Raw genomic sequence first — 12,603 nt, forward strand, 5'->3', positions numbered from 1 at the left:
TAACTTCTATTTTGAAGAACACAACATGTTACGTTTATGCAAAGATTCACGCTGCTGTGAAAACAAGTATCAGTTTTGATGAAGTATGCTCAAATGTAACACTGGGGTCCTTCCAGATCCTGGCTCGATGTTGTGTAAGTGACCCTGTGACTTTCCTGTACAGTGGGAGCAAATATTAAGCAGAATTAAAGTCACTATGCTATAGTTACATTCCAGTTACGACTGGTCACTGACTAGTAGAAGCTGTAATAGAATGACATGAATTGATATAAAATGGGACGTTTTATGTGTCAGGATTCAGTTGGATTGACTCTCTAGTGTATTGTGTGTTTACTGTTGACCTGGGTGGTGGATTCTCCCTGCAGTTCCCTCTTTGAGCTCCTCTTGAACTGGATCACAGTGCCTTTCTCCTACAGTAGAATTGAACTCTCTCAGATGAGAATGATAAATTATGTATTGTGTTCTACTGTAAATCTATATTTTGCGTATACAAGATTAGAAGAAATTTACATGTTAGAACAGTACAAGAATCAGTCAGGTTAGAAAACAGGCAATGGACTATTTGAAATGATTTATACATGATTTATATGTTTGAATTCTATTATACTTTATATACATTACAGTATTTAGCTCATACTGTATATGCAGAAGCATACAAACATATCACGTAATATGCTACATTATACTGATAATAATTTTATTTCTGCTTGAGCTTGGGCCCAACTTCTGGGTTGCATGTGAATGTGTTTTCATGCACACTCTCTTAAATCTGAACTCCTTTTATATAGAGCTATCTTCATTTTGAGGAAAGCAGTTTGCTCATAGACTAAGCTCAGTCATTTCTACAAAACAATAATGATCAAAAATCAAAATAGATGATTTTAAAGGAGAATACTGTTTAAGGAATTTGTGCATATGCTTTCCCTCATCCACTGAATAGTGAATAGTAGTCAATCTGTTTTTTTATCAGTACAAAGGATTAGGGCAAGGTGAGACCCCACAGAGCCAGGACTAGGTTTACAGATACGCAGGTGAACTCTCAAACTGCCTAAGGAAACAAAGACATTTCTAAGCAATTTCAATGGTCTCTTTTAAGAGAGGACTGCAGAGTTGCTTATGAATCTGCTGAAGGAAAGGACATCCTTCTACAGGACTGAGCGGTTCCTGTCTTTCCCTGCATCACTGATTTCCTTTTTTCTTCCCTCTCTCTTTCCTTTGTAGGGTTAGAGCTGTTCCCAGCTCCCTGTTCATAGTCATTAGTCTGCTCTGTACCATCAAACCATTTTCCTTCATAAGTCTCTCTATCTTCCTCTTCAACACAGTACCTGCCACCAAGCTGACAGCCATGACCCGCCCACAGGCAGGACCCCGCCACTGTAAATATGATCTCATGGTATTCTTCGAGATCTGTGAACTGGAGGCCAATGGAGAGTGAGTGTCCAGTGTCATTCCTTGCAAAGCATCCAGTGCTAAGCTGTCCATGGAATTTAATGTTGAAGACATAAATTTGATAATTATTGGAAACTTTGCCCCCACAAAAATTTCTCTTTTACTGTAAATCAAGTGAGGTTTGTTTTCATCTATGTCTTTCCAGTTACATCCCTGCAGTGGTGGACCACAGAGGAGGAATGCCTTGCCATGGCACATTCCTACTGCACCAGGTACGTCAATCGCACGTGAGCAAATATAAAATATTTGGAATATGTTAAATCTACTAAAAATAACCACACCTTTTTTTCTTTCTTTCCTGTCTGCCTTTTGTCCACCTCTGCAGGGCCTTCAGAGGAGAATTACTGTTACCATCGTACATGAAACAGGAGATGACATGGAATGGAAGGAAGTTCGTGAACTTGTTGTTGGTAAGTTTGGTTTCCAGACTTTCTTACCCTGAAAAACCAAACATTTCACCCACAGCATGAGCAGTGTTGTTACTGAGGCATGTGTGCTTTCCCAGGACGTCTCCGCAACACCCCTGAAGCTGATGAAACCATCGTTGACCCCAACATTCTCTCCCTCAACATCTTGTCTGCTGGGTATGTCATGCCCCTGCAGGATGACAGGTACGCACTAGTGAAGACACTCTCTTGCTGCAAGATCTTTGAAAATGGAATGCATCACTACACCAATGTATATTTTGTTCCATTTATGTGGTGAATTCAAAATTAGAAATGTCTAGTGGCCACAGATATTTTTATTCTACAGTTGTGGCAACTTGGCTGAACTTGGAAACTACTGTATGGTTCAACAGCAGTCTTATCTGAGGACTTTGCTTCATTACTCCTTTGGCAGCTCATGTTCTGGAACACGACACACAAGCAAATGCATGGCGTAGTAAACCAGCTCTACTTCTGTACTGTCAGAAAAAAAGCATGGCAGAAGAGGCACTCTTAGAATGTTATAGCAAAACTCAGCAAGTTCCTTTGTTCTGTTATCTCAGTACTGTGTCTGCATGAATCTGCTGAAGTTTTATATCTCAAACAGCAGGAGGTCACACATAAGAAATCCAGAGTGACCATGAGCAATATGAATCAAATTTCCCTTAAACCTCACTGTTTTAAACTTTAATTTGTCAGTAGTCAGAAGTAGTTATGAATTCACTCGTCCATGCTGGCTGTGCGACCCTCCTTGGTGTTAATCTGTGCTCTTGTTGTTTGATTGTCATCATTGCACCTACATGTTGCATTTCACCTTGTTAATCACCTCACCTCTAACCACTCTTCATTTTTCAATCTACTAACCCCAATACTGACCTGCTTATGGACTTTAAGGGCCTTTAATTTTCACCAAGCTCCCTTATTTTCCTGTATCTCACCTCAATCTAAACAGATCTTCATTAATTAACACTGTAGCACTCCAATATGAAAGAGAAATGCATGTTTTTCCAACCTATCCAGCAGCATGTATCACTAAAATTAGTGTAAACTCACTAACACATCTTAAAGTATGTATATTTGGGCTCAATATGATGTCATGCATTGGACATAACATTTCATCGTCACTTTATTGAATCCACTGACTAACTCTTGATATTTAAGAATCACTGAGTGTATATAACAATGGACAAAGTTTCTGTTAATGTACTGACCTATGTAATGTCTAACTTGAAGCCTTGAAAAAAATGAGTTTTCTGGGTGTGTTGTTTGATTGCAGCCTAGTGTGTAGAGTAAAAAGGTGAATGAATGATTAACAGCTTCGAGAAACAACACCCCAGCAGACCAGCGTCATTGCTATTATCATACCAAAATTTATCCACAGTGTTTTTACCAACATAAAAAAACAACTCACCACTGAATAAAAGTTTGTAGAAGTTACTTTACTCTTTGTGACTGTGAAATCTGATGTTTTTCTGCAGCCAGCCAGTAGAGGGCAGTAGGTTTCTTTTAACGGTCGAGGACCCTTAATGTTAACCTGTGCCTGTAGTTAGCATGTTTATTTAAGAAATGCAGTGATTACTTGCATACAAACTATTAACTCGTCATTGAAAACTGTAAGCTGTTTTTAAAGGAACTTTGCCATTTAACTTATGATTTTTGTGACCCTCTGTTTTTGGCTCATTGCTTAATCCCTATGCTTTCCCAACCACTCTCCCAAAAGCCTAACAATTACAACACCCAGACCTAGGTTTACTGTCTGACGGTTTCAGTCTAAAGCAACCAAATGCCCCAAACAGCTCTGACCAGTGGCCCTGCTCGACCAGCCTTTTTGTGACCGAGGTGCTGCATCCCAGGGGTTTTCAACCCTCAGTACAGTACTAAACATTTGCGCTGTTGTGGCCTCAATCACCAAGAATTAGATTTAAGGGCTCAGCACCAGGATGTGGTCCAGTGTGGTCTCTGCTCAGTCTTGCTAATACTAACATCAAGGTATAAATGGATGCTAACATTTTTCTCCCTCCAGTCCACTAACGGAATGTTGTTTTTTGCTTTTGCAGACAGTTTCTTGATTCGGACATGCCTAGGTATATTATTTTGCCTCTCTTCTCGTACTCTTAAGTTACACAAACACCTCATCTTTCTAACGTCCTCTACACCCTGTCATTCCAAGTTAGCCTCCAGTGATTTCATTTCCTACTCTCCTACTCTGCCATTACTGTCAGCAATTCATCTGTGCCTCTTTGTTTTCTCGCTCTCATGAGAAACGAGGGAAGCTTTCCTGCATGTTCCTGGTTCTCTTGCTGCGCTGGATGTGTGTTTGAGCTGTTATCAGGCTGCGGTTTTTGATGGACAGGTTCTGCATGGCTCGCTGTGCTTTGCGTGGACTGTCCTTGGCTGTGTCTCTGCTGGAGGTGTCGTGGGGCCAGTATCACACTTTCTGTTTCCACTTCAGCAGTTGCTGCAGGAACTATCTCATACAGTGTACAGGCAATATTTGGTCACTCTTGCACTTAGGATAGAAACAAGGAATTTTAAAATTTTGCCCAAATTAATATCCTTTTACTCTGTCCTTCTCCTGATCGTTTACAGATGCTAATTTAGGTGCTACAGATTTGGTTTAAAAGGCAACAAAGTCACATTCAATGTGATTGTGCTCTTTATGAATTACAGTGGTGGAACCTCAAGATTACAATATGTAACATGTATTACTACTACTTGCCAGTAGAGGGTGGTAGTGATTCATTGTTAAAACAGTTAATTTGAAACAACAACGGCAAAGAGATGCATTGTGAACATTCATAAAATTTGGAAGGACTGCCATCTTCTCCTTTCCTCTCTCCACTCTGTTTGTTATTTTCCTTTTGCTGACCTTTGCAGTGAAGCAATATTTTGAATCCATGGATATGATTTTCTTAGTTACCTCTGTTACTGGGGGGCAGAGAGTGCTTCCCATCACAGCTACAGAGTAACAGGAACACTAGTCATTCACTATTACTCAAGTGCTGTAATATGGCTCACATCATTTACAGTACCCACTCTGGCACGATATTCAAATGCATCTATTAAAGTGTAATCTAGTGAACCATTACCTCACCAGTAGCACTAGCCCAAAATTATTGCAATGTTGTGAATATTTTTAAATCCTGGTTGTACCTCAGTGAAACTCTGCCAAACACTAGAAACAAACGGTTCCTCACATGTTGCGCCAGCAGCATGACTTTATTCCTGGCTCCTGCATTTTTAGGAGGTAGTAAAATGTAGAGAAGCACATGTTGGTGTAGTGCAAAGAGGAAATTGCTTCCTTGTAGTGTAAGCGAACAGGTTTCTACTGCTGAGAAAGCAGTGTGTGTGTGTGTGTGTGTGTGTGTGTGTGTGTGTGTGTGTGTGTGTGTGTGTTAATGCACTTGTTAATTACTTGAAAAACAGGCCATTTTTTACTTTGACTCCCCTCTCACAGAGAAGCAGTCAGTTCTCTTTACTAATGGCTGTTTGCTTTCTTCTGGGTGACACAATGTTCACTTTCCCACAAGGTCACCTCAGTCCAAGGCCAGTTGGGCCCAACATCTGAACCTCATGAAGAGTCCATTCAGCCTGTTTTTTATGGCTTACAGAAACATTAGTTTCCTTTTACAATTCTTGCTTGGATTATCTTTTTTAGATTTAAGGCTGCACTGGGCTGCAGGCCAGAAGAATAACTGGTTTCAGTGTGTGATTATTTCCCCTTGGGGGAAATGGGAAAAATCATGTACATTAACGTATGGAGTAAATCAGAGGCATAACAGAAAGCAGTGTTGTTTTTCTTGAAGAATGGTCATGTGCTGTTATTTGACATTTTCAATGGTAGAGCAGGATGAGGGATTGCATCAAGTCGATCAGCACCTTCCACAGGATTTCACAACTCGTCTCTTATGGGTGAGATGCACTATCCATGGTAGTGTTTACATAATGAGATAACAGTGTAAAAAAAGACAAACACCATCCCAGCCACACAAGCGCGTAACCACAACATACTTCCTGACTCTCACTTTCTATTCTTTGCTGATTTCTTCTTTCTCACAGCATTTCCTCGGGAGTTGACCATAGGTATATCACTGCCCTGTCCCTCATTTCTTCTGGCTGTCTCTCATCCCACCTTCCCTTTTTTCTGTGCTAATAGTCATCTCAGCTCCCTTTGCTTTTCTATGGTGTTTTGTACAAGGCATAGCATCAACTCAGTCAGCCTGTTGCATGCAAAGGATTTCATTAGCACTTCTTTGTAGATCTTTGAGATTTTTAAGATTATGCATAATAATGTTTAAATACTGTACAATGCCAACAGTAAATTGACTGACTTTTTTTTTTTCAAATCATAAGATTATGTTGTCAGTGTATCAAATACAGTCTTAGAGCACATCTTTTTGTATGTGAAGTATTTTTTGATTACTGAAGTGTTGTTTGAATTTATCCTGATTTTTATGTTAACATCTTTATTGACAAACATTAGTATAAGTTTAGCTCTGACTGCTAATTTATTGCTTAAATTTTGGTTGCTGGTTCATTTTCTTTGCTTCTTGCCCAACAAACCACCTCAGGACCTTCTTTCGCTTTGAGGCTGCTTGGGATAGTTCCATGCACAACTCTCTGCTACTAAACCGAGTCACTCCATATGGGGAGAAGATCTACATGACCCTATCAGCATATCTGGAGGTACAGTGCACTCCTCCATTCATGAAAGGCAGAAATAGCTCATACAGTATCAGAGGACATATGTAAATTACTCTAGAGGAACAGTGTCCGCAAATCCTCCACTTTTATCAATTGCAGATGGAGAACTGCACCCAGCCTGCTGTCATAACCAAAGATATCTGCATGGTGTTTTACTCTCGAGACACAAAGCTCTCAGCCTCCCGCTCTATTCGCAACCTTTTTGGTACTGGAAGCCTGAGAGCGGCAGATGGGTGAGTTTGAAATTTGAAACTATGAAAAACATCATGTGTTGTCCTGTGTCCACCCAGCTGATTTTTGTTTTGCATTCTGTTTAGAAACCGTGTAACTGGAGTTTATGAGGTCAGCTTATGTAACCTGGCAGATGCAGGAAGCCCAGGTGGGTTAGAGTCAAGACACATACTTAGCATTCTGCATTAAGCTCACTTCTGCATCATTTCTGATCCTGCACCTGTCCCACCCCAGGTATGCAGAGGAGACGCAGGCGGGTGCTGGACACCTCAGTGGCCTACGTCCGTGGGGAGGAGAACCTGGCTGGGTGGAGGCCCCGCAGTGACAGCCTCATTCTAGACCACCAGTGGGAGCTGGAGAAACTCAGCCTACTTCAAGATGTGCGGGGCATATGTTACTTTTGTTTTATAGCAGTTACTTTAATCAGCAACTGAAGACACACATCTCTAGCCTTCATGTATTGAACCTACAAGTTCCAAAGCATGTTCCTCGAAATCATATAAGTGAATGAAAACTGTGAGACATCCAGGCTCAGATTTTCTGAAAAATATTTGAAAATTTGAAAGTTCCCTTGGTTTCACAAATACAAGACATAAAACTGGATATCGTTGGCATAGACACTGGTCAAACCAATGAATGAGGGAGCATGCATTCAAGAGCTTTACACTCCAAGAAAATATTATGGTATATGGTATTGAAATCAGTGTAGAGAGCCATCTCTCTGCCGTGTCTGATGGAAACTGGACTTGAATTTGTCGAATAAACCTCTGCTGTTTCCAAAAGTTGCTTGCAGACAACTTTCTCTTAAGTTTAAGTGAGGGACGCTCTCTGTTGTCAATGACTGTGATATTTCTCCTTCTTTTCTCAGGTGGAGAAGACCAAACATTACCTGTTGTTGAAAGAGAAACTGGAGTCTACCCTGCTCATGGGCCAGGAGTCCCTGCAGTCCTGTGTCACTGAGGACCTGAGTGAGTCTCCTCAGCCCCCCGACGTTGACCAGGAGGTCAGCTCCAGCTCTGAAATCACCACTGACAGGCAGAGGGAGCTCGCTGCCAAGGTCAGCCATCATTATTTTGTGAATATGTAATTTTAGGTTTGACTCTGCAGTCTTTACTCTATTTTGTTCAGCTCTATGTTCTTCTGCATGACAAGAGGAGGTGAAAATATATACTATATCTATAGCAAATAAAAATGTAGTCAGAACACTTACTTTCTTATGATCACAGATATGATTTCTGTTTCTATCTTCATACACAGACATTTTAAACTCTGTCCTTTTCACACAGTGCTTGCGGCTGCTCACCCACTCCTTCAACAGAGAATACAGCCATGTGTGTGTCAGCGCCAGTGAAAGCAAGGTAGTGCTTTAAAGACTCCCATTTATATGATTAGTGTCTGTTGACACTGTTGTCTGTTCCACTCAGTTGATCCACCATGCATCTGTGTGTTGGTGTGTGTTCCAGATCTCAGAGATGTCTGTCACAACGTTAAGAGACTCCACTTCTATCTCTGCTCTCAACACAATCACGCCCTCTTCAACATGCCCTTCACTGATTGAAGGTTGCTATAGTAACGCTGAACTCAGGTCAGTAGTAAGACATATGTACATGGTTATTGTTTTGAATTTCTTCTGAATAAAATACTTGGTAGTTGGATAACATGAAGCAGTGAGGATGGTGTTGTTGCCCAGTCAGTGTAAATTACTTTGGTCCCATAAGGTGTAGGGAGCTGGTTTGTTACAAGGGCTCAAAAGCCTCTTGTTTTTGTACCACAGACCACCTATGCCTCGCTCTCGTGCTGTCAGCCCCAGTCCTGACACACAGCAGGACGCAGAGGCCAAGAAGTCCATCAATGGAGCCTCTGACACTAAGCCTCGCCCCCGCAAATTTGTCCCTGATATCCAGGAGATTAGAGTCAGGTGAGTCTGCTACAATAAGATGTCATCAGTCTGAGTTATGAAGACAACTTCTTGGTTTCACACATGGTAATATCTGACCTCTATTTTCAGCCCTATTGTGTCAAAGAAGGGCTACATACATTTCTTGGAGCCACACACCAACGGATGGGTGAAGCGCTACGTTGTGGTGCGGCGGCCATACGTCTACATCTACAACACAGAAAGAGATGCTGTGGAGCGGGCTATTCTCAATCTCTCCTCTGCTCAGGTGGAGTACAGTGAGGACCAACAGGCAATGCTGAAGGTAGGTGATTTACCAAAGTCCCCCAGATTCCCTCTTTCTGTTCTCTTGTGCCATCATAATCTTTTACTTTTTTTTGTCTTTCTCAACAGACCCCAAACACATTTGCTGTGTGTACAGAACATCGTGGAATATTGCTTCAAGCCACTAATGACAAAGAAATGCATGACTGGCTGTATGCATTTAATCCACTCCTTGCTGGAACTATCAGGTAAAAAACACCAAATCACCTCTCTGACAGAAATACGTACACAGATGAAGGTAAAAACCTCTAACTCAAAAATGTTTTATATTTGATATACATTTTCCCATCTGCCTCTCAGGTCAAAGCTGTCGAGAAGAAGAGCCGGACAGATGAGGATGTGAAACAAAACCCTGAACAAATTTCATGAGAGAAGGATGAACGCAAAGACTTATATGTACATAGATCCTTGTCCTTATCCCTTCCCCTGTGCTGAGCCCCGTCCCCACTGCCACTGTCACCAACAGTCATCTTTCCCCTGTACGTTCTCAGTTTATCACTAGTGTCCTCTGCACCTAAAGCGCCCATTTTGTGTCAGGCCTTTGCTGCGGTGTGAGTCTCGTAGTCTGAAGAACCTCTTCAAAAAGCTGTCACTGTACTGTACTGAAGTTTATTCATAGCTGGAAGAAGGACAAAAATGGAGGAAGTAGCAACAGTTTCTTATCTCAGATTACATACGTATGGTAATGTACTGTAGTTGTTGTCAGTGACACATCAAGCCTTATACATTTATTCCTTAAAAAATGCAGTGACATTTATCTTACCTGAAGCTGCCATGTCAGTGAGGATCACATTGCTACATTTGCATCAGTAAATCTTCTCTACTCTGCTCTACAGCTATATATACAGTGTCTAAACTGGTTTGCATACAAAATACAGCAAAAAAAAAAAAACATGCTAAAAGAAAAAAATGACAGTTGAGTGTAACTCTTCAGAATATCTCTCTCTTCTTTCTGGTCCATGAATCCTGACATTGAGTAATCTGCCTCCTATTCCTAAAATTTACTTAGAAACTTTAGCACACACAGCCTGGCAAAGGAATGGCATATCATCATAAACTTCATGTTCTTGTGGCATTTTGATAAATCCATGTTGTTTTAGCTACTTGTAGGAGCACTGTGGGTATCTCCATTCACATGTTAAGTAATCAGATATCATCCTATTTATTCCTCCCAAATTAAATCTCAGTCTCTACCCGAATTTTATTTGTTTTAAAATGTGATATATTTAGATATTTAACAGCTTTATTATTTATTTCTGCATGTATTTATTTACAAAGACATTTATATTTCTAAAGTAGTAGTACAGTGCAATTTCTGCACACTGCACTTTTTAATATAAGTTCCTTAAATGTTTGAATAATATGACCCTGTTCCCATGCAATTAATGCTGTTGAATCAGTTCAGTAACTTTATGATTGGCCATCTTTACCTGATTGCCTAAATAACAGTATCCAAGATCAGGATAGTCACACCTGACCAACTAACATACATCTGACAAGATCAATATATTAGGTAGAGAATATTAAGGTGGTCACAACTGCACAAAGCTACCTTGTTAATGAGTAAAAGTATAAACTGATCCTCACAGTACAGAAGAAGAATCTGGTTGTCTGAATGAAATGTATATTGATTAAATGTAGTGCCTCTCTTTTCAGTCATACTGTATAGGGATACTGTACAGTATGCCTCTGCACCAGTTGCTTTGAAACTACATCCTTCATGCTGCTATAATACTGTTCTGGAAGTGTCTGCAGATAATATCATCACTTTCCTACTTTTCATCATCATCACTTACATATTCCGAAAAAATGTCTCATTTACAGTGATGTTTGATTTCTAATATGACGCTATACAATATGGAAAGTTCCGTAACACACAGTATACTCAATTTTTATACATGCAGAAACCTTGTATGGATTGCCAGTAAACACATGGCTATATTTGTTAAACAGTAATGCTTTGAATGGAAAAAAGCAATCAATGCTGCTGACAGTGTCAGAGTGCAGCTGCAAAACTCTGCTCTTGTTCCTTTTCAACTCTTTCAGCTGATCGTTGATGAAAAATGCTGCTGTTTGATGGATGAGCATGTCTCAGGTCAGCCAGCCTAGAGACCATGTTCCATGACAGCAGTGACATGTAGCTTGTGTTTAAGAACAGCACCTTAAAGCATTTAACCATTGCAAAAGACTTCCATATCTATAGCGCAATAAATTTTAGTGTGGGATTTAACTGTAACAGAACTTCAGTATGTTTCTATTTCTGCTTCTAATGTAATCCATACAGTACTTTACTCTACTAAAAGCATATTTCCTGAGACTGGAAAGTATTCTGTGTGTTGTGGACATATTTTTTGAAGTTCTACAATCAAAACATTTTACAACCATACATGTGTTTACAACTGCCGTAAGTTGTAAGTTAATCAGTCAAATGTCTGTTCATATCTTTAGTTTGCTGTGTAACAAGTTGGGTGATCAATGTAGTGATCAAAATCTATCACAGACCTTCTTGGCAGAGACTGCAGTTGTATTTTATCCAGCTATAGCATCATCATTGAGGGAGTACCTGCTGCACTGTACATTACACTGTCTCAAGCACTTATTTCTGTCTCATTTCCTTTAAAACCCAATCATAACATGGGAACTCCAGTCTGATCTCAGTGTTGAGATTTTTCCTCTTGTTTTCATCAGGCTTTTTTAATGTGCATCACATTTGAGCCAACCAAAGTTTTGTTGGTGCAGTCACAAAAAAAATTCACACTGAATGTACATCAATATTTGAAAATACTTGTTCTGCTGGAGTGGTTGTGTTCTGGATTCACAGTCTGGTCCCTTATTGATTGTAGGAAGATTATTGTCAGGGAACCATGGGACATACCTGTAATAATCTGTGCACTGATGTGTGGGAGGATGTGGTTGGTTCATCATGGCCCTGTTAGGCATTGCATCTTGTACAGAGTAATGCTGTAGGTTACCTTACTGTCAAACTTTCACTCTTATTTCAGTATCTACCCTCACCATCATGCGCTGACAGCCTTCACAAAATCTACCTTTTCTAATCCCTCCCTTTTGAAGAAATATTTGCATTTTTGTGCTTCCACATCTAATCTTTTTGTTTCTCGCACTATCAAATTATTTTGCATTGTACATAAACATGATTGCTGTGAACATTGTATTATAAAGTTGCACCCATTTACAAAATCTTAAATGGGCAGTAGTTCAGTCAGTGTCTCTGAGTGTTGGAGTTAAGCGTCAAATGTTTGTGTACACTAAACACATTGTCATATATTAAATAAACATGGAAATTATGCAACACAAGGTAATGGACTCTTCTTTTTTATAGAATATACCGCATTATTTTTTGCACCCAATGACCAGCACTTAATTTATCATTAACAGCTATGTAAATACATAAAATTGTCTTCTGATGTGTGCATCGGTTGGTGCACGGCAATACTTTTAATTTAGCAGGTTGTTAGATAAAGATTGACTGAAAACACATGTATTTTTCACAGTATTAGAAAATATTGTTTAACCTTTATTTAAACATTTGAACAGAATATTATTACAATGTTT

General features: G+C 39.9%; 2 protein-coding genes across 2 annotated transcripts in view; one reads left to right on the plus strand and one right to left on the minus strand.

The window, feature by feature from the left end:
• Positions 1-12,345, plus strand: part of kif1aa (kinesin family member 1Aa) — a 38,995-nt gene extending 26,650 nt beyond the window's left edge. Inside the window, 16 exon segments of the mRNA XM_018669946.2 lie at positions 1,323-1,431; positions 1,595-1,661; positions 1,775-1,859; positions 1,955-2,060; positions 3,932-3,958; positions 6,446-6,560; positions 6,678-6,811; positions 6,896-6,957; positions 7,044-7,189; positions 7,678-7,866; positions 8,096-8,167; positions 8,273-8,394; positions 8,584-8,727; positions 8,818-9,010; positions 9,100-9,218; positions 9,331-12,345. Of these exon segments, the coding sequence (XP_018525462.2) occupies positions 1,323-1,431; positions 1,595-1,661; positions 1,775-1,859; positions 1,955-2,060; positions 3,932-3,958; positions 6,446-6,560; positions 6,678-6,811; positions 6,896-6,957; positions 7,044-7,189; positions 7,678-7,866; positions 8,096-8,167; positions 8,273-8,394; positions 8,584-8,727; positions 8,818-9,010; positions 9,100-9,218; positions 9,331-9,373 (1,733 nt within the window). The 3' untranslated portion in view covers positions 9,374-12,345.
• hdlbpa (high density lipoprotein binding protein a) overlaps positions 1-12,603 on the minus strand; it is a 239,887-nt gene that overhangs the window by 119,861 nt on the left and 107,423 nt on the right. The window lies entirely within an intron of this gene.

The sequence above is a fragment of the Lates calcarifer genome, linkage group LG17, assembly GCF_001640805.2.
Source record: "Lates calcarifer isolate ASB-BC8 linkage group LG17, TLL_Latcal_v3, whole genome shotgun sequence".
NCBI classification, from domain to species: Eukaryota; Metazoa; Chordata; class Actinopteri; family Centropomidae; genus Lates; species Lates calcarifer.